General features: G+C 31.5%; 1 protein-coding gene across 1 annotated transcript; it reads left to right on the forward strand.

The window, feature by feature from the left end:
• The first annotated feature begins 33 nt into the window (after window positions 1-33).
• On the forward strand, window positions 34-18233 carry LOC130445699 (sorting nexin-4-like). The gene is made up of 6 exons (XM_056781519.1): window positions 34-471; window positions 1039-1361; window positions 3782-4064; window positions 6631-6939; window positions 11718-11832; window positions 15306-18233. The coding sequence occupies exons 1-6, from the start codon at window positions 317-319 to the stop codon at window positions 15354-15356; spliced, it is 1236 nt and encodes a 411-aa protein (XP_056637497.1). The 5' UTR covers window positions 34-316; the 3' UTR covers window positions 15357-18233.
• Window positions 18234-22114: the final 3881 nt, after the last annotated feature.

The following is a 22114-nucleotide window of genomic DNA, read 5'->3' on the forward strand; positions in this document are numbered from 1 at the left end:
CCGAATAAAAAGGTTATCTATGGTTTGGAGATTGAATATTCGTTTGTCATGTTCTGTCAGTTATATTCGTATAAAACACTGACGACTAGATAAATATTGATATCCGTGTGAAATTAATGTTCAGATACATATAATGACCATATATTATTCTATTTTAAGGACCTTATCTCTTTAAGCTTTTTTAAGGTTTAATGAGGCGGTGTCGAAATTATAAACAGTCACTTTTTAAAATGGGAGTAAACCAGAAGGCAAATTTTTGAAAAATGACTGTTCAGTATTTCTAGTAATTGATTATTCTAGTAATTAAGTTTGAACAATGGGTGACCATGAAGAAAATCAAGAAAACGTTATACCTAAACCTTTAGGAACCCTGCTAAATCATTTGGAAATTTCTGTATCAGAATCTGAAAAACGCATTACTGGATCACTAAATTTGAGAGATTTTTACACGGTTTATTTAATTGAAGTGAAGTAAGTAACCTGTTTGTAGAAAATATCACCTTATACATTAGTCAAATGATTATTTGCTTGTTAATGAAAAGATTAAAGTTCAGTAATTCAAAGTCTTTGTTCTATTCAATTTTTTTTTAAATGTATCCTATTAAATTATATGAGAGGTAATAAATTTTATATTTCTCTAGATTCATATATTATAAAGTAATTCTGGTTATTTTCTAATAAGATTATTATATTCCTAAATAGGAGTTACATGAAGTATGCATAATGTCAAAGAAAACAAATATTTGTATTTTAACGAAAAATTCAATTTTATGCTCACATGGTCTTTTTGTTCCTAAGACAATAAGATCAAGATACACTTTTAGTATCTCAATTATTAGCATTTCTATAATTTTCAATGCAACCACTTAGACTACTAAATCTAAAAATAAACACGTAAAATTAGGGATGAAGTGAATAATAAAATTAACCAAATATTAGTCCCAAAACTTGTTAGTAGGTAATTGTTTACATTTTAGAAAATTTTTACTTTCATGGCTCCTACATATTAAAAATAATTATGAATTTGACTAATTCTAGAATAACAGATCCTGAGTTTCAAAAAAATGTTGGAAAATTAACTACAGTTTGGCGAAGATACACGGAATTTGAACAGCTTCATGATTATTTAGAGGTTACATATCCCTACATTGTCATTCCTCCTCTCCCTGAAAAGAAGGTTTTATATGGATGGCAAAAAATATCCAACGATACATTTGATCCAAATTTTGTGGATAGAAGAAGAGCTGGACTAGAAAATTTTTTACTTAGGATTGCAGCTCATCCGATATTAACATGGGATAAGCATTTTATGGAATTTCTGCAACATGAGGAAGATTGGAGAGAATCCTATAAAGCCAATGGTAAGTAAAATATGGTTTTTTACTATGAGTATTATTTTTTAAGGGTGTTTTCTACTCCATTATTGAAGTAAATATGAAGTATCATAAGGTACTCAAATCAACTTCAAGAAAAGATGTATAAAAATGAAAAAGGAAAAATACGGAAAGACTTGAAATAACGAATGGGCATTGAGAATTCTTTGAAATATATGAAAGTTATATGCCAATATATAACAGAAAAAAAAACAACAGAAAGTGTACCTGGATGTTTGTATCTCAAATTTTTATTTGGGGGCATGACCTTAGATTTTTTAAGTGTTATTTTGTTTCTCATAGGAAGTTGTAAAGTCTTCCTTTTTTTCTTGTGCTTTATTTATACAAAAAAATTTCACATAAATACAGACCAAATAACAAAATTAGTATTTTTGACGACCTGGAATGTATTCTTAACTCACTCCTTTCACAAAAGTAATTATCAAAGGGAATGATTTGATTGGTAGCCATATGAACATTTTAGATTCTCATGTATCCCTCTGCTCACAAATTTGTAACACAAGTGACTAGCTACGGGAACACTGGTTCATAAACGTATTTTGTCAATTTCAATTTTGTTTCTAGTTCTGTACTTGTGTTGTCAATTAAACACAAACCTAAAACCATTTTTTAATAGTAGCTGTTTATGAGCTGTGAAGTAGAGCAACATGAGTGCAGTCAATGCATCCAATTATCCCAGGTACATTATATTTTGAAAAGAACTTTCTTCTAATTTCATTTAATTCAGGAATTGTTTGGGGGAATTTGATGAATTATTTCCTGTCTATTGAATACCTCAATAATTTTGTGAATGCATCGCCTCACTGATGATTGGGAGATACCCAACCAATAATTATTACTTACTACTAGTATCAAAAAACTTCAACGCTGCCAATAACTAAATGAAATCATTTCATTTTAACATTTGATAGCCTTAACAACTTTTAATGGTATATCAATTATATATCTAACAGCTACATATTTGAAATAAGTTTATATAAATCAAAACCAAATAAAAAGTTAAACAATTATTACTACTGTGGTTTTTACAGATTTGTTCAGATATATTCTCATTGTGTCAGAACATATCTGGAGGAAGTTCCTTTGATTAGTCGAAATATTTTTATAAATTGGTCATCACTGAGTTGTGTTAGAGGATCTTTTGAAACAAATCAATGGGGCTCTGCAACAATTTTTTCAATTTTGTCCTTCTAGCAGTCCAATATACAGAAGATCAACCATTACTACAATCCGTTATATATGACTACAATTATAAATGATTTATTCAAAATTATAAAATTAAAACACTGTTTTCATGAAAATGGTAGGTTAGAATTGTATATTTACTTGTGAATGCGAGTGAAATAAAGCGCTCCTCTTTGGCGGGAGCGTTTCTATTAAGAGAAGAGGGCAGGAGAATCGAGACAACAGTGAATTTCGATCCCCTTGCATTCAACTATATTGATATCGTTCCAAGCAAGAACTTGAGAATAATGGCCTTAGTATGTTGATCCATTGCAACTGTTTCATCATATTAAGTCATACCATATCCACTTGTATTTAAGAATGGAGTACTGTGGAAAAGTTGATAGTTGAAAGAAGTGTTCATGGTATTTGAGAATGAGATGAGAATTTCAAAGTTTTTTGAGATAAATGTTTGTCTAATAATAGAAAGAAAAGTTACTTGATAGAAATTTGGAGTATAAAATGAGCTGATAATATTTTTCTATACCTGTCGGAAAATAGTGCAAATTAGTTATTGATACAGTGTATGACTATTGTACAAAAATATTTTCCTCAAAAAAATCTACTAGTATGTAAGAACACATTCTTTTTCCACGCTTCCGTAGGTTGTTCTATGACTTCCGAGTCTTTTAATAGATCCTTTTAAAAGTTGTTATGATCTACATCAGGGATCTTCAAACTTTGCAGCTTTGGGCTAGAATAATTTTTTTGGTGCGTTTGGTATGTAAGTAGGCATAAGAGTATTTTGATTAGACTTGTTGTTAAATGTGATTTATTAGTATGGAAAAGAAGTGAAAAATAGTCAGTGGGTGTAGAGCGCTCCAAGATAAATTGAACTTTCAGTATTTTGTGATTGAGTGTAGTAATAAGTCACTATGAATCGCAACATCATCACAGTTACTCTAAATATATAGGAAGTTTGCGAATTAAAAAATTTGAAGCTTTGAATCGCGGACTGATATCGCAACAATCTTTGTTTACCAAAGAAAATACTTGCATGTAGCGGTTTGTTTTCTAAATTCATCAAATCTACCAATTACTATTTTTAATTACTAAAGTATCTAAAATCAAATAATAATTATTTTTTATAATTCAACGATTACAAGGTATTCAACACTTCTTAAAAGTTACATAATTTCATCATATGCATATATTCGTTTCAGGCTATTTACAAATGGTTGAAAACAAATTCAAGAGCCTTAGCGTTTCGGTCAGACTTAAAAAACCTGATCCAGAATTTGAATCGGTAAAAGATTATGGTGCTTCTCTTGTATATAATCTTAATAATATGCTTAAAGCTCGATCAAGAGTTGCTGAAAAGCAATACAATGTTCATAAGCTTCATGCAAATTATGGACGCGTTTTTAGTGAATGGAGTGCAATAGAAAAAGATATGGGTGATGCTTTACAAAAAACTGGACATTATTTAGATTCGCTGGCATCAAGGTAAGGAAAAATTCTAAATATCTTTTTCTTTAGTTTTTTATTTTTAGACCCTTTGATATGCTTATGTTGCTCGATTTTAGGACTTTGATTGAAATACGTAAAAAATTGCGTTTCGATCAAAATATGGTATTCGACACTGACAATTTACGTATTTATATTTATCAATACATTAATTACAATATGACTATCAATAGTTTTTCCTTAGTTGTTACATTTCCAAAATATGTAACAGCCTTTAATTAAAGTATATTTGTAGTTGAATTGAAGTTTATAAAATAGAACTATAAATTTTACTTGGAACTGTTAATGTATTTTTTATCATTGATAGCTTTCTTGTTCCTATGTATGGGAACTATTTCTAAAAATTCCCTTTCCCTATTCGATTCCATTTCAATAATTGTTGAATTTGAAGGTAATTTGATATGTAATATTAATTCTTTTATTTTTGGGTGTTTTAGATTTTAGTTTAGAGAAATATTTCGAAAATATATTATGTCTATCAGCCAAACTAATCATTATTGACTTTTTTGTTACATAGGATGACATGAATTGAGGTTTGAATATCTTGAAGACCAAGTTTGTTTTGTATACCAACTGTATTGTTTTTTTATAATGTGATATTAACCCATTAGCGCCCAGCGTCCTCATGTGAAGACATTTAAAATAAACATTTCTGGAGCCACTACAAAAAAAAGCCGTGAGCAGCAGAGCTCCATCACGAAAGTCGAATTTTTCGTCGAATGAAGAATTTAACTAATACTCAAACAAATCTTTCCATAAAATGAATTTCTTGGAAATGATATCAATTCTCAATCTTATTTCTTTAAATGGAAAATTTGCTATTCCTCAATAACTTTTCATTTCACAAGTTAACTCTCTCGAATGAAAATTCATAATTTCAATAGACCCGGTGGTCTCGAACCCTCTTGTTCAATTCCAATTGTCAACAAAGAAAAAATTGTCATAATGACAAGAAATTTCGAAAATGGGCGTTTTGTGCTAGATGAACTGAAGAAGAAAACTTTGAACTTGAGAAAGACAATTCTTCAACATCACCCCTACTTGCATGCGAAGTTCGAACCCTCTAGTTAAACTTTTTCTGGCCAAAAAATAAGGAAATATAACAAAAATGACCATAAAATGGAGAGGGGTGGAGATGGAAAGTTTCGACCTTAGACAGGAAATCATCTCGCAACTAATTAAACCTACATGTGAAATTTCATTTTTCAGTCGCTTTTCGTTTGACCTGCAGAGGTGAGCAAAGGTCAAAAACCACTTTTTTTTGCACTGCGACCCCTCGAAATATTCATTTGTTTTCAACCAAACTCTAATAACATCAATCCGCCGCCAAAAAAGCCATGTACGCTAATTTTGAACCAAATCGGACCCATAGCAATTGCTCGAGAGACGAAAATCTATTTTATTATATGTTACTCTTAAACAAAATTGAAAATTTATTTATATTAAATATAAAACATGTTAGCGGATCCATCAGTATCATCACTTAGATCCAAATCTACGGGAGCGATGGAACTTTCAAAACAAATTTCAATCAAAATTCCACATATTGGGTTCTTCTTTCATTTTTATTTGAGCCTATATATGTTCTATTGGGTTTAATTTAACTTACGGTGATAGGGTGGCAATAGAGGTAATACATATAATCATATATTTACCTACATGATATCATGCTTAGTTCAGCAACGTAATTTGCAAAATTAGTTGACTGAATCCAATATTTTTCTTAGCAAGCCAATCTGCTTTTCTCCATTGGGAGGATGATGGGAGGATTCTACAGGACATTTGTGGTAACAAGCATTATCCACAACAAGAACAGATCCTGGTTTGGTTTTTAAGAATATATGTAAAAATCATTTTTCATAATATTTTGTATCCATTTTCTCCTAATAATAGCAGTTTTTTCATAGACAAATGCATTTAAACTTATATACATTGCGATCCAAAGGATCTATTGTTTCGTCTTTTCATGCTGCAATACTGGGAAACCAAGTGTTTACAACTCATGTGTTAATATGTGGGATTGATGTAACTACCAGGTATCTTCGTCTTCTATGTCAAACCATCCAGATGTAGTGCTCTTGTGTTTCATAGTGTTTCAGAAAGTATGTGGATAGACGTTTTGTACTCTGTGCAACAGAATCTGCCCGCTGCATTATCTGCTAAATCTTGTCTAGAGTCTCCAGGCGTCCATTGAGGTGACAGTATCCCTATAAGACTCCTTCTAGAATTCGTAGGTTATTCTTACTTACGTTGATATATTAAGTAGATCTTCCTTGATATCTGTTTAAGCTACAATTCTTTAGATATATGTATATATAAACTACAGACATTCGAAAAACCATCATAATCGTGTTCAGGAGGTCTCAAAACGTGGGAAAAATGATGTGCCCCCCATTTTTCTTCTAATCATGCCTACCGTAATAGTCTAATTTTTCAAGGAAAACCTCTTTACACACAATGCAACAGTTTTGGACCTGTAGACTGTTGAATCACATTTTTCAACGATTGGTTAGTTTTTGCTTTAAAGAATTTTTTAATGTTTCAGTATAGACGCAAATCTTGAAGACGAGGAACTTTTAGCGGACCAATTAAAAGAGTACTTATTCTTTGCTTATGCCCTACAAAACGTTTGTAGAAATCATGAGTTGTTGCAACTTCAACTGGAAGACGCCGAAGATAACGTTTCCAATAAAAATGTAGAACGAGTTAGAGTTCAACAAGGAAAAACCGGATTGATGTCAAAGTTATTCGGTGCAGTAGATACTGAAGAGGTGCGAGAATACAAATTAAATTCATTAGATCAACAAATACAAGAGGGAGTTGCAGCAGTTGATAATGCCAAAGAAGGTATATGGTGAGTAATACACAGTTCTTTTATCAAATAAATAATTTACATTTGGCAAATATTTTTTATTCCATTTATTATTTGAAATAAATCAGCAAGTAGTATATGTTGACATGACAAATTGGCTATCATTCAATCCACCTGTTTTGCCAAATCGCCAAACGAATATAACATTCAACAATACAGGCGAATAATAAAATTGTTTTGTGCAAATGCGTTCGGGTAACGTTTCACCTTCATTCATTTCAGTGCAACCATAATCTTTCCGCCAAAAAGAAAGTTGGCAGTGTGGTAGAAAAATTTTAGTCCACTAGCTCAGGCCTGTATCTATACAGGTCCAATTCATTTTAGACCTGCCGTAATTATTCTGCGAAGGAAAAAATGGCAGTGAGGTAGAAAAATTTGAGCTCACTGGTTGAGTAAATAATTAACCGATACAAGGGCGATTTTGCGTTATGACTTGGGCCTGTACCTGAAAAAAATGTAACTGGTCCAATTCATTTTAGGCCTGCCGTAATCGTTCCGCAAAAAAAAATTGACAATTTGATAGAAAAAAATTGAGTCCACTGGTTCAGTAAATAATTAACCAACATCTGTACGCTTTTACACCGTGATTTGGGCCTGCTCCTGTAATTCAAGTGATCTAAAGGTAAACAACAAAGACAATGACTTGTATTTGATATATATATATATATATATATATATATATATATACAGTGCTTTTCAGATAAAAGTATCCACCTTTAATAACTTTTGTAATACTGGTATTTAGAAAAAATCCAAAAACACGTCAATTTTTGTTGGAAGGGGCAAGCATTATGGCTTATTTAAACTTACTGGAAAAGCCACCCCCTCACCCCTAGCAGCATCCCCTTTATTTTTTTAAATTACTTTTCATATTTTTTATGTAAAATTTGGATACTCCTCTTTGAGCTGTTTTCAAAAATGTATAATACTTGTAGGTTAAAGTGGTTAGTTTATGAGATAAACAATTTTTCTTTTAAGAGCACAAATTTTACTTATTATTTACTTTCTATGTCGGAAGACGTGCAACTCATAAGTATGTAATTCAACTGATGGAGAAATTTACCACAACAGGGTCTGTTTGCAATAAAGTGCATAAGCGAGAGGGACTCGTAAATAACGAAGCAATCCAAGTGGCAATTTTAGGGCAAGTCAGCTTAGAGGCTCAGCAACCCCAATCGTTGTCCGAGTTCTACATAAATTCAAGTACCACCCATACAAAGTTAAGTTGGTGCACGAGTTGAATGAAGATGATTTTGATCGTCGTCTAGAGTTTTGCGAATCAATGACGCAAATTATCAATAACAATCCACAATTGTTAAACAATATTTGCTTTTCTGATGAATGCTCATGGTCATTAAATGGCTTAGTAAGTAGGCATAATTGTAGATATTGGGCTGAAAGTAATCCACATATTATGTGTGAATTCCATACACAACATCCCCAAAAGTTAAACGTTTGGTGTGGTATCCTAGGTGACCACATTGTCAGACCTTTCTTCATCAACGGAAATTTAAATGGTGAATCATATCTTGAGTTACTCAGGGAAGGGGTTGACCCACGTATTACAACAATAATAGAAAATGATGATAACCTTTCCGAAGATTTACTGGTATTTCAACAAGACGGAGCTCCCCCACACTATGCTATGCCTGTCCGACAAATTTTAAACGAAACATTCCCCGCTCGTTGGATAGGTAGAAGGGGGCAGATGATGGAGTGGCCACCTAGGTCACCGATTTACCACCCCTAGACTATACCATTGTATGGAAGTGAATGGTACTCATTTTAAACACTTATTGTAACTTCATAATAAATAGCACAGTTAAAAAGATTAAAGAGTTTGAACTGTCGTACAACCCATTTTAGTACAGGCAAATAAGGTGAAAGTAAGTAATAAGTAAAATTTGTGCTCTTAAAAGAAAAATTGTTTATCTCATAAACTAACCACTTTAACCTACAAGTATTATACATTTTTGAAATCAGCTCAAAGAGGAGTATCCAAATTTTACATAAAAAATATAAAAAGTAATTTAAAAAAATAAAGGGGATGCTGCTAGGGGTGAGGGGGTGGCTTTTCCAGTAAGTTTAAATAAGCCATAAGCTTGCCCCTTCCAACATAAATTGACGTGTTTTTGGATTTTTTCTAAATACCAGTATTACAAAAGTTATTAAAGGTGGATACTTTTATCTGAAAAGCACTATATATATATATATATATATATATATATATATATATATATATATATATATATATATATATATATATATATATATATATATATTACTAGTGTATAAGCGTGTAAGAGCGTCCAATGCATTTGTGGACTTTGGGCTGGCAGTGCCATTGGTCCATATTTCTTTGAGAACGATATTGGCCATTATCTTCATGAAAATATTTTTTAGGCTTCCCTGAATGATCGCCAACAATATGTAGTTTCAACAGGACGCAGCTACGTGCTACATTGAATATTCGCCACGAGCGATTTGAAGACATGGTAATCTCAAGTAGGTGATTGGTCACTGATATGACGTGATTTGATTCTTTTAGACTCGTGAACTTTTCTTATGTCAGAAAATAAGTCTCAAACTTCAACGGCCCTCAAAGCCAAAATAATCTATGTCATGGATAAATTTAACCTGATTTATTCACCAAGTTTATGGAAAATATAAATATAACCCTGAGTGATGAAACAAACTATTTGTGAATGTTAGAGCTTGTGAACGTAAATTCTGAATCAATAATTTAGAGTGATATTAATACTTGGTATCTAATAATTCATCATCACATTTGTGATGAAAAGTGGAAATTGGCAATTTCTAATTTTTTCCTCTAGCTGAGGTTTGTTAGCCAGAAAGCAAAGAAACAAGAAAAAAGAAACAGAAAGCGGTCCCCGTGTATGAAAAACACCGAAGAAATCGAAAAATCCTTTTTTAGAAGGTGCTTTGTTTACGTGGTTTTTGCAACAAAGGCGATTGCATGTTACTGTAAGTGGTGATATATGATTTATGAGAAATCTAGCACTTTTCATCGCCAGATCACAAACTCCAATACCGGGTTTAATTCAAGCTGGGGATGGTTAGACATATTTAAAAAACGTCACGGAATAGACGTTTAAAAATGACCGGTGAAAAACTGTGAAATGAAGCCGCTATCGGACTAGAGTTACAGAAAGTTATTAGAGAACGAAACAGATTGACAATGTTGTCGAATCTGAATTATACTGCCGATTATTGTTGAGCAGTCGGCTTCCGGAAGGAAAATGAATTAAGATGAGGATGATATTTAAATCATCCATCTTTCTGATTATTACCGTGCACAAAAAAATGCTTGGGTTTTCAAAGACTTGTTTCTTGAGTGTTTTAAAACGGAATACGTTCCCGCGGTCTGTCGCCATATTTTGTTCGTTAATTTGCCTTCTCAGGCACTTTTATTGTTAGATAATTGTCCTGGGCATCCATCAACAGATGAACATGTCTCCGAAGACGGCAAAATTTTCGCAATTTTCCTGCCACTTAATACCACGCCGTCTATTTAACCGAAGGATCAGAATGTTATATAAAATGGATGGATAAAGTGGAAAAAATCACTGGATTTCTCACTCATAATGACGAACCAGAAGTTGATGTGCATTTAGCCCAGCTTTTCATAGGTTGATGAGACCCAATAATTCTTAAATAAGTGAGGCAGAAACTCAAAAATGGGCTCCTGGTGGTGCCGAAAGCGAATTACAAAAATATGAAGTGTTAACTCATATGCGAGCGGCTATATGTGAGAATGATGAGCACGATGAGGACAATAGCGTTGACATTCTTGCCTGGTAATTCAGAGGCAGTAGTTGTAAAAAATCAGAATTTCAATAAATTACAGGCCGGTAAAGTGGGGGCTACAAAAAAAATCGATGCACCCTGCCTGACATGATTCAAGCCCTTGTAGTGATCTGGAACAAAAAAATTGCAACATTCTTATTCTGCAAAGATGTCGCTATAGCATTGACCTTAACCGAAAAAAAAGTATTTACACAAAAAATTTTGAAAAAATATACTCCAAATTGAATTTTTTTAAAATCGAAGGCATACGCGATAGAGGGATATATTGAAAAGATTTCCACCAAATTTCGATGGAATCGGTCAAGCAGAACTTGAGATATCATGTCAACCACTTCAAAAAATTTAGTTTCGAGAAAAACGCGTTTAAAGTTTGAGAAACAATTCCAGTAGAATAACTCGTCCCACTCGGACTCTACGTCACAAAACTTGGAAACTCGGAAATAATGGGAATTTTTAAAAATTCGTTTAAGGACATATTCTTAAGGGACTAAGCTTTGAAAATGTGCAAAAAATCGGCTTTTTCAAATTTCTATACCACAATAGTTTAAACAGAACCTTCTGGCACCACGAAACAATAATTATAGATATGCGATTGCAAATCAAGTGCATACCGATGTTGGTTTCAGAAGTGTTGACAGGCTACTTAGACACCGTTTTTTGTGTCCGTGCAAATAGTTTTATAAAATTGGTTTTTGGCCGGCTAGATCGATCAAATACCTATATTTGCGTCGTCTCAACATTATTTTCTGACTTGGAATGGGACGATATTATTGATGATGAGAGATGAGAGAAATCACTTTTGTAAAAAATGAAAAATTTTTGAAAAACGCAACAGTGATCGCACACAAGGAGGACGATACTTATGAATCGCCATTTATTTAAAATTTTTAATAAGTATTTACAAAAATTCTTTCAATTTTTTTCTTTTTCAGTGATTTTACCAACAAAGCAAAAAGTGATATTGAACGGTTCCAAACCCAGAAAGTCTTAGATCTCAGAGATACTCTTAATAATTATGCATTCTTGCAGCTAAAGGTTTCCAGAAAGGTAATAATTACTAATATTGCTATTTATGTTGCCAATGAGTTATCAAAGTCTTCGATTGCTTATGCCCCCCTACACCGTAATCTCTAATACACTGTTTAATATAATAAGCTGTTAAAATTCAACCAACGCCTTAAATAATAATGGCTTGCACCGTATTTTATGCGATTCAAATTAAAGTTATGTCGCCGATCTGGGGAAATGAAATGAATCGGCACAAACACCTACCTTCAAAAGCAGTTTTTTTGTTTTTTTCTATTTTAAGAGTATTTTGTGATATACAATGAATGCAAAACGTGTAAGATCTTTGAATTTTTCTTCTGGTATACATATAAATAATATCATCGCAGAATTCAAAACCGTTCGAAAACAAAGAAACGAACTAACATAGAGCGGTACTTCTAAGAGCAGCTTAAATAGGGACAAAGGGCCAATTCCTCACAGCACTCTATAGTTTAGTAGTCAAGTAATAATGGAAAATCGAGAAAATCCCATTATTCACAAGTTATTTTCTTTCCAACGTTAATTTGAACTCTTCCAAGGATCATCAGATATTACAGCTAAAGCAGCATATATTAAAATATAATCTTGATCTATGGCTATTAGAAGAAGTGAAATCTATATCGACACTCAATTTGCTCAAAAATGTTACTAACTGTTGACTTTTAAGATCTTATAAAAAATTACCTAGATTTGTAAAATGATACGCTTTGTTATATACTCTTTTGGGAAATTCCATATTTACAATCTCCAGAAAATCAAGATCATCTTCATATATGTCTTCTGCAGCTTTTACTGTTGCCTTTCTTGCATTCTTTTAACACAGTAAACCAAAAGAATGTCTTGTTACTTATAAGAGCACAGATAATAATCTTATGTAATACAAATGGCGATAATTATTGTTTCTGCTGTGAATTACCTGAATTATAGGTTAGAAACTGTTAAACTAAAGATTAAATCAGTTCAAGGCCCCGTTTGCAAGGGTTTAATTTAATGATAGTTTAAAGTCTTTTAAACTTGCTCTAATACACGGTGGAATTCAAAAAACAGTGTTAAAATTTAAACCATTGTTAACCTTACCTTACGGTGCAAGTGGTCATTAGTTGATTAAGACTAGATTTTGGTTCATTCTTATACTCCCACCTATTGCATAAATATTTACTAATTATTTTATTAAGAATGTGATTTTCAAAGATTTAGATATATATTAATACTCACTCTGTTGTTACTGTTGGTTCCTAATTAACAGTGCTAAGTAGTATTGGTAATATGGCTATATAATCCTTTGATGCCTATGACACAAACCTTCACCAATCAGTTATCAAGAATATATCGAATAAAATATCGAGTATTAGATTATGGCTCAACACTTCTCGCGAGCTAATTATATTTTTTTGGCTGATTTGATAGTTCCAACAGTGAACAAATAAACCATCATAAGTACATTCACTGTCAAAAATGTCAAATTTAAAGACTACGGGAGTGCTGACGTCACACACCGCCATTGTTAGCTCAGGTCGGATATCACTTTACAAAAAAAGTTTGAACTGCTTTTTCAATGGTATATATGGTTAGTAATTTGTGATTTCTTCGTACTTTCTTTGATACATTTTGCAAGAAAACCTTCTGGCCCAAAATACATTACTATCCTATACAAAACTAAGCTGATTAAACACTTTTTAAATAAGTTTAAAGAACACACTCTACTTCACAAATTGAAAATTGAACTACATCTATGGCGTCACGCTCTGGTTGTCTAATGAGCAATGTAACGAATTGTCAATATCAGCTGATGCCCATTTAAAAATGGCCGCCGTGGGGTATACAAATTTGTTGTGCCGTAAGTTTCTGTGTCATTTGTTTGATTTTAGACCTTACTATTTTCAGTTTTATTTCGAATAGGCTTCTTAAAGAGTTGTTACTCTGCTTTCTACTTGTTTTTCGACTATGCAGTGCTGTGCGGTAATTATGGTCTGCAAAGTAAGAATATGGGAAACTTGTGGAAAATGTGCATTATTCTGACTAAAGCTCTTGTCTACTATTGAAAAGAGGTTAACAACCTTAGAAGAAATCACAATGTTTTAAATTATTTGTAAGTTACCTTCCGAACTACAAAAATTACAAAAAGTTTCAGTTTCGGCTGTAATAGTTTAAAAAAAACTGTCCGGTTCAAAGATTATTTGAGAGTGGAATGCAAACCTAGTATCGATCATCTCTGTTATGCACTATAATATGTCAAGACAACAAAGTCAAATAAACCTGTGCAGTTATAAAATATTTCATCAACGAATGGAGTAGCTCACCAACATTTCATGACTATTTTATCATCTGCACTAGATGAATTACTCAATATAATATTCTGTAACTGCAAAAGTGGTTGTGGCTCAAGATGTGGATGTAGTAAAGCGGGACTATAGTGCTCTTTAGCTTACGACCAATATTAATGATGATAGAATTTTTGACTCAGAAATTATGGATGACTTGGAAACAAATGTCGTTGAAGACGGTAATGAAGAGGAACTTGCAATTCTGCAGCAGAGGGAATATGACGACGATTATGATAAAGGAGAAGAGAATTGAAATTGAACTTGTTCTCGAAATTTTTATTAATTTTGACAATAATAAATCTATAAAATAGCACATTTAATGAAAAAATTAATCAAAAATTTATTTCTTTTCTTCTTTATTTATATAGAAAGTATGAATTAAATTAGACTTAAAATACAATACGGTACTTTCCTCAACAATTTCTTAATTACATGGCCAGGTAAATGTTATATAATAAATTGACATAAGTGAAAAAAATGAATTTAATCTAAAAGTTGATAAAAATGTCAATTATACATTTAGCAATAAATTATAACCTTAATATTACGAGTTTTTGATCGAGACTACCAGTTGACCTCAGATAATTCTCTAACTCTATCTCGAAAATAGTTCAAGATATAAAAAATGGAAAATACAAAATATGTAGAGAAATGAATTCTCTACAATATTGATAATAAATCCGAATAGCGTAAAACCCATAGAAAACAAGAGACTGTTAAAAAACGGGGAAAAAATCGATTTTTGTGACCTTTGAACCCTGATTTAAAACTTGCCACCATCCAATTATATGTTTGGGAACTGTTTTAGGATGCCAAATTACGTTTTTACGCGGTAATATACTGGGTATGTCGATTTTCCGAGATATTCATCTAATCAGGCGCTTTGGATTGAATCTTTTGACATCAATAGGCAAACTCTGATGACAACATTCCACTTACTACTGGCAATGAGACACATTATGATTTTTTAAAACATTCGCAATAACTCTACAAAAAACATAAATTAAAAAAACTCGTTCAAGTCGATTGCACACAATTTTCTAAATAAAAAAATGTATTTGAAACAACTGGGCTATAGAAGATATTGAGATCTAAGTTATTCAGTCGTATTCTTCAATATCGGTATATAGACTTTTTTTTTTGTTTTAGGGCCTCCAAACTTGGACTCAAATACGTGACTGTCTACAAAGTATTCCATAAGCTTGATATTCTCACGTACTTAAAAAAACACTCATATTTTTACAACTTATTGGATTCCAAGATTTTAATGTACCTACATATCGTCTATCTAAGGGGCACCATAACATATCTCAATTTCTGAGTCGAGCATTATTCTCAACTCAAATTTTGATATAAGATAATAACTAAAGAAAATAACTGAAGAAACTGCTCTTGAAAAGAAGTCCATAGCACTGGAATCTCTGTATAACTAAAGATAACATTATATATTTCATTGTATTGTCAGTACTTCTTGATAAACAGGTTATACATCGAAAAAATTAGATATTTACAAAGAATGTCGGTTTAACTGTTCAATAAATCCAACCAAGAATCGTTTTATAATTATGCTAGAAATTTGAGATGTACAACCGAATTTATTTTGTGGGACATATTGGTATGTGATACCAATTATTATATATTAAGTTATTTTTTGCACTGAAATCCTAGTTACTGGCCAGAAATACTGAAGATGCTATTAACAGAACCTACAGTTAAGTTCGAGTTTTTGGAATCTTTGATGATATTTATACTGAACACACTGTTTACACTATCATTACACCAACACTCACAATTACATTGTCTGAGTCGCGTTTCGATAATCAAGTTATCGTCTTTTGTTCTAGTTCACCTTCAGTCTCTGAAAACGATAACTTGATTGTGGAAACACGAGTTAGACAGTATAATTGTGAGTGCTGGTGTAATGATAGTGTAAACAGTGTGTTTAGTAAGAACCTGAACGGTTTTCAAGGTTGGATGTCATTTATTATGAATTTGTGGTTGTTGTACTTCTAATTGTAGGTAATCTTTGTTAACATTGTTATTACCATATTACCATTTCCTTTTATTTTAATGATAATAAGTTCTTGTTCCAGATACTTGCTTTTGCTAATTTAGAATGATTTGAAAACATTTTCTTTGACGTATAGGACAATTTTCCAATTCTGCCAATATTTTGGTCCATTTTGAAATTATTAACATATAACCACTTCCTGTTATTTTCATGATCATAGGCTCTTGTTTCTGATATTTGATTTTGCTAATTGTGAAATGGCAGTGGTTTGGTGAGAATGGTTCGAAAATATTTTCTTTGACACATAGAAATTTTCTGATTCTGCCAATATTTTGATCCATTCTAAAATTATTGCCTTATTACCATTTCCTGCTATTTTTATGATCATAAGTTCTTGTTCCAGATACCCAATTCTGCTAATTGTGAAACGGCAGTGATTTGGATTAGAATTATTTGAAAACATTTTCTTTGACTTATGGGAAATTTTCAATTCTACCGACAAAGGTTATTTTTTTTCTACAGATATAATTTATTGTCATGAATAATCTATCAATATTATTAGCATATGGCTTTGCCTGTCTGTATGTTTTATTCTACCAGTTGGACTATCATCATTAACATTTTATTTTAAAAATTTTATAGCTGTTATTTTAAGCCAATCACATGCCTCAACTTTGACAGGTTTCTATAACAACAACCTGAATTTTTCGAAAATTTTTTTGGTCAATTAACCTAGCTACTATAGTATATTGTATAACAAGTTTTGGAAATGGATGATGTCACATGATTTTGCAGAATTGAACAAACGAGTGTGAAATCGAATTTTCGATACGTGTTTTACACGATATTTTTCTAACAACCACAGAAAATGCAGTTAATATTTTTTTTTAAGCTTATGATAGAGTCACTACAGTTTTGAAAACAAATTGGTTCTTGCAGACTGTTGTTGACTATTTTATTTCCGATTGCAAAGTGAGATTCTTTACAATTATATAATGAATGGACCAATAATAATGAATCATTTTTTTATTATTATAGAACGTACAATTATTGGAATCATTTATGAAACCTGTTATCTGTCAATGAGCTTGAGCTAGCTATAATGGTAGTGCACGAAAAGTTTTTTTAGGCTAGGCGCTTACAAATAATTTTCCATCGAGTCAAAATTGATAAGCGTCAACGATTTCACCACGACTTAACTATTTAGTTGTGTAGAGTGCGCAAACTGAAAATTAATGATTAATCGAACAGCTCTGATCAATGATCTTCTTTATTTGGAGGATGAATAGGGAAAGAATATGGTAAATTGAAGAAATTATTTTACGAATTGGTACGCCCATCCTGAGACGACTTCTCGACACATCTCCTCTATCAATTTTTATTAGAAATATCATCCAGATACGACTTCCATGCAAACTTCCTCCCATATCTTTTTCTACGCTATTAATGAACTCCTCCGTCCGTGTCGTCTGCCATGGTAACAAGAGACTTGACTTCGCTTCAAATGCTTATACGAGACTCGCAGTCGCGGATCGATTGTTTAGTCGACGGTCTGGTCTGCACACATCAATACAATACGATAGAAATTGTGCCCTTGATCGATAGTTGTTCAACTTTTAATATAAAGCAAATCGATAAAGCTTTTTGACTTTTTTGTCGAGCAACTATCGAGTTGACAGTATTTGTGCTAAAAATATTATTTTAAACATATGATACACAACAAAACAATTGTTCAAGTAAAAGTTGTATGTATGCGCTATCCCTTATTCCGGAAGTGGTTTTTGAAATGTTATTTATCGTATCAGCCGGGCACTTTTCCAACTTTTCTCCCATTAGGTATATTCCTTCTTCTCTCTACCTCCCATGAGTAGTTTGTAGAGGAACAGTTATTTTCGTCTTCTGTACGGTAGAGAAAAATGATATGTTGCTCCTTAGCCGACAATATATTATAATGTTTTTGTTATTTATTTTAATATTTATTGACGTTACTTTTTTTTCATGCTTGTCTAATATTAAGGTTCACTAAAATATTCAAATGATGATATTCAATAAAAAGTTCACACAAATCCTTTTTGTAATTTTATTTATAATTGAAAATAAAATTTTTCTTTCCATCTCCAGTACAAGGTGAGTAGTAATCACTATATTTATGATACAGTAAGATGTTTTAAGTATTCTTCTTAATCAATGAAATAAGTTGATGGTAAAAACATACATCCTAATTAACAGTATTGATATTTCAATATACATCCACCGGCATAATTCACAGAGATAACTAACCAACTTGTCAGTTAACTCTCTTTTGCACAGTGGTTACAGCCCAGCACCATGCATTCATTTTTGCAATTATGTCATTTGCAGTTGTCTTCCACAAAATTGATCATCGTTATGTGATACAATACATTTTTTTGAAAGGCCTTTGCCCAACTAATTGAAAGCTCAACTAGACTCTGGGTGAGACTGCTTCTTCGTTATCAACGGTTCCAAAAATGTTGAAGAAAATACACAAATCAGTACTGGATGATCGTCAACGGAAAGTGCGTGAGTTAGCAGACATAGTAGGTATTTCAAAACGTACTGTACATCCCATATTAACTGAAAATTTGGACATGAGAAAGCTGAGCGCAGAATGGGTGCCGCGTTTGATCCCAACGGATCAAAAACAGCGAACTTTTAAACATCACTGGGAAAAGTGTAAGAGCTAAAAGTAGATGAAGTTGAAAAATAAATATTTTTGAGTTTTCTTGAGCCAGGTACTTCTGGGATCATACTCGTAGGAAACAATTTTGTAAGGTTGAAGGCATTAAAAAATTTATAAACATCAATTGAACAAACAAAATGTAAAAAAACCTCAACATGTTGCTGCACCTAATGATTAAATACTAATTAATTAATGTACTTAATTAGCTGCCGTGTTTTACTTTTATTTTTTTGTAAATGTTTTCCAAATAAACCATAGATTGGAATTGTATTTCCTATTGTTTAGTTTCTTCTTATTTTAGACTTATATTTCAATGCTTCGAGTGATAGCGAAAGCAACTGCACGAATTTTAGACGTTTTTGAGTTACCCTTAAAAAATTAGAAAAACCCCACTACATTTTCCAAAAGGAATTTGTATTATTTAAATAATCTTCTTATCTTAATATATTTAAAATAACTACTAACTATGCTCTAATAAAACAATATAAGAATAATAATTGTTATTAAAACAAAAAAGTTGCTTTTTAACGATAATAGGGCAATTGCAAATTTTATGAAGAAAAATATGTTTAACATTTCGGTCAAATGTGTAGGAATAACGGTTGTGACTTTTTGAAAAAAGAATATTCATATAATTTTTGTAATTAAACATACATACTTAATTTAGTGCAAATCCAATTTGCAGAAATCCCGATTTTGATTATTTCCGATGCAAACCTGTAAAGGGAATCAAATAAGGTTGTATTGTATTGTCTTGTCTTGGAGCGTCTAGGGGTTAGAGGTAGGTTATTTTATTATTTTGTTTTCAAGAATAATATTTATATTATAAATATAAATATTAATATATATATATATATATATATATATATATATATATATATATATATATATATATATATATATATATATATATATATATAAATAGGCGCTTTTAGTCCGTATGATTTATACTATTTTTTCTCCAACCATGTCAAAATTAAAATAAAGTTAGTTTTATTCAAAACCCTATTAATTAAAACAGCGATAGCAAGTCGGTAGTCATGGATATCTGGTATTGTTGGTAAATATCGATTGTCAAGTAGACGTACTACTCATATAATTTTTGTAGTAGTTTAGTTGTACTTTTAGTCCTAGGATTAAAAATAGCGTTTTTAATCCTAGGATTGAAAGTGTTGCTAAGCAACGAGCCAATTTTTGTACGGCAAGGAAATTGATGGCTTTTGCACCTGAAAATAGTACAAAAATGTCAACATCTGTTGATGGTTGGAGAAAAGGATTATTTTTTCACAATTTCTGTTTTTACCGACTCCAAAAAGGTGAGATAATTATGAATAGATTTCGATGTATTTATTTTTGTTTAGTAGATTATATTTTGGAGGTGTTCTCCATAAATTCTATTGAAAATGTTTAGCGCTTTTTGAGTAAATATGACTAGGAAAACAAAGTCTATCCTTATGTTTTGTTGGACAAAACTTTTGATGAGAACTTTTTAACTCTTTTTTTTATAACTGTTATTACCCTTACCCACGAACCAAAAATATTCTATGTGTTTGTGAAGATTTTGGTAATTTGACCCTTAGTAGACTTTTTTATGTTTTGTTGATTTTAGGTCTCCTTTAATTGAAACTTGGTTGAATCAGATAAACATTTGATGTTTCTACCTATTTCGGACTTTATCAAAATATAATTTGACATTGACAATTTTCATAATTATATAAATCAATCAGTATTTGTAAACTTTACAAGAGATAATTTCAAATTTAAGAATGTAGCTATCTTTTTGGCAACTGAGTAGAAAAATTTCTCGGTTTTTATATATCAGCAATTTTTTTAAAGAATATTTCGTTTAATTTTGTTTCATTTCCGTATACAAATTCCATTTTATGCTATGTAGGCTATTTACATAGGACATACACCTCAATATTTAGTAAATAGATTAGTAAGCCATCAATAGTAAAAAAAATGAAATGCATTAATAAACCATGAGATATAAAAATAAATTGTGAATTGTAAATATTTTCAGAGTCAAATACATGAAAAAGAGGATTTTTAGATATGGTTTATCTACATAGAAACGAGAAAACTAGTAATGTGAAGTTTGCTACTCATTTTTGAAATACGACAACTAAGGTTGAATAAATATTTAGTGTGGTTTATAATAGATTTTTCTTTTGATATTGCTTGATTATAGGTCTCTTCTGTTTTAAAATTAGTTTTTTTTAATTATTTTTGAAAGATTTATAAAAAATTGACGTTTCGACTTAACTTCGGTCTTTATCAAGAACATTTATATATCAAAAGGTCTAAGAAATAAGAAATTAAAGATGAATGTGAATGTGATATTGGTGTAAGTCATGGGGGACATTGTGCATTGTCCAAATATTTCGCTGAATTTGATTAGGTTAGGAATTGGAATCTGAAACACCGAAAAATGAAGGAAGTAATATTGTATATCGGATGCCTTGTGGTGGTTGTGACGCTGTCTGCATGGGGCGGTCATCTCAGTGTTTTGAGAGAGGACTGAGAGGTCGTCAGTGCAATAAAAGGGATAGAGCTGCATTGGCGAATCATGAAGTATCAAGAAGAGCATGGGTTCAATTATGAAGATTCGGGAATTCTTGAAGCGGAGTCTAGTACACGAAGAGGAGATTTTTTGAGATGGTTCACATTTGAGATATAAGGTCTAGGAAAAAATTATTTTTCTTATTAGAACATTTTCTATTTTGATTTTATTCTTATTTTAATGTTGCTGATGTAGGTGATCTATTGATTAATATAAATACGCAAATTGTCAGTGTCAATATCATATTTTGATAAAGACTTGAGATTAGTCGAAACGTCAAAATTTATCTTCCTTTTAAAAACTATCAAAAAAAAATCTAATTTTAAAACAGAATAGATCTAAAATCAAGAACATGGAGATGCATTATATATATATATATATATATATATATATATATATATATATATATATATATATATATATATATATATATATAATTTCCTTCCAAAAACAATTCAAATATGTCCAATTGGGCTAAGGATTGGTTTTAGTGCGAGTCAGTTTATTACTAGAACTGAATACTTATGTATAATTTCACTTGACAGGGATATCAATCATCAAGTTGAAACGGTTTTTGGAAAACGGTGCATAAGAAAATAAAACTCGTTTCATGATCTGTTGGCTGTTACTAGACACCTGTTCATTTTTTTGGAAGAGCATCGATTCAAGACCTCAAAGATGGA

Source organism: Diorhabda sublineata, chromosome 1 (assembly GCF_026230105.1).
Source record: "Diorhabda sublineata isolate icDioSubl1.1 chromosome 1, icDioSubl1.1, whole genome shotgun sequence".
In the NCBI taxonomy this organism is placed as follows: Eukaryota; Metazoa; Arthropoda; class Insecta; order Coleoptera; family Chrysomelidae; genus Diorhabda; species Diorhabda sublineata.

What these genes read in the sequence shown, in the direction of transcription:
- LOC130445699 (XM_056781519.1), top strand. Translation starts at nt 317, where the DNA reads ATGGGTGACCATGAAGAAAATCAAGAAAACGTTATACCTAAACCTTTA. An exon ending in AGAATCCTATAAAGCCAATG is followed by an intron (nt 1,362 to 3,781) that starts GTAAGTAAAATA and finishes TATTCGTTTCAG; the next exon opens with GCTATTTACAAATGGTTGAA. An exon ending in AGCTAAAGGTTTCCAGAAAG is followed by an intron (nt 11,833 to 15,305) that starts GTAATAATTACT and finishes TTTTTGTTTTAG; the next exon opens with GGCCTCCAAACTTGGACTCA.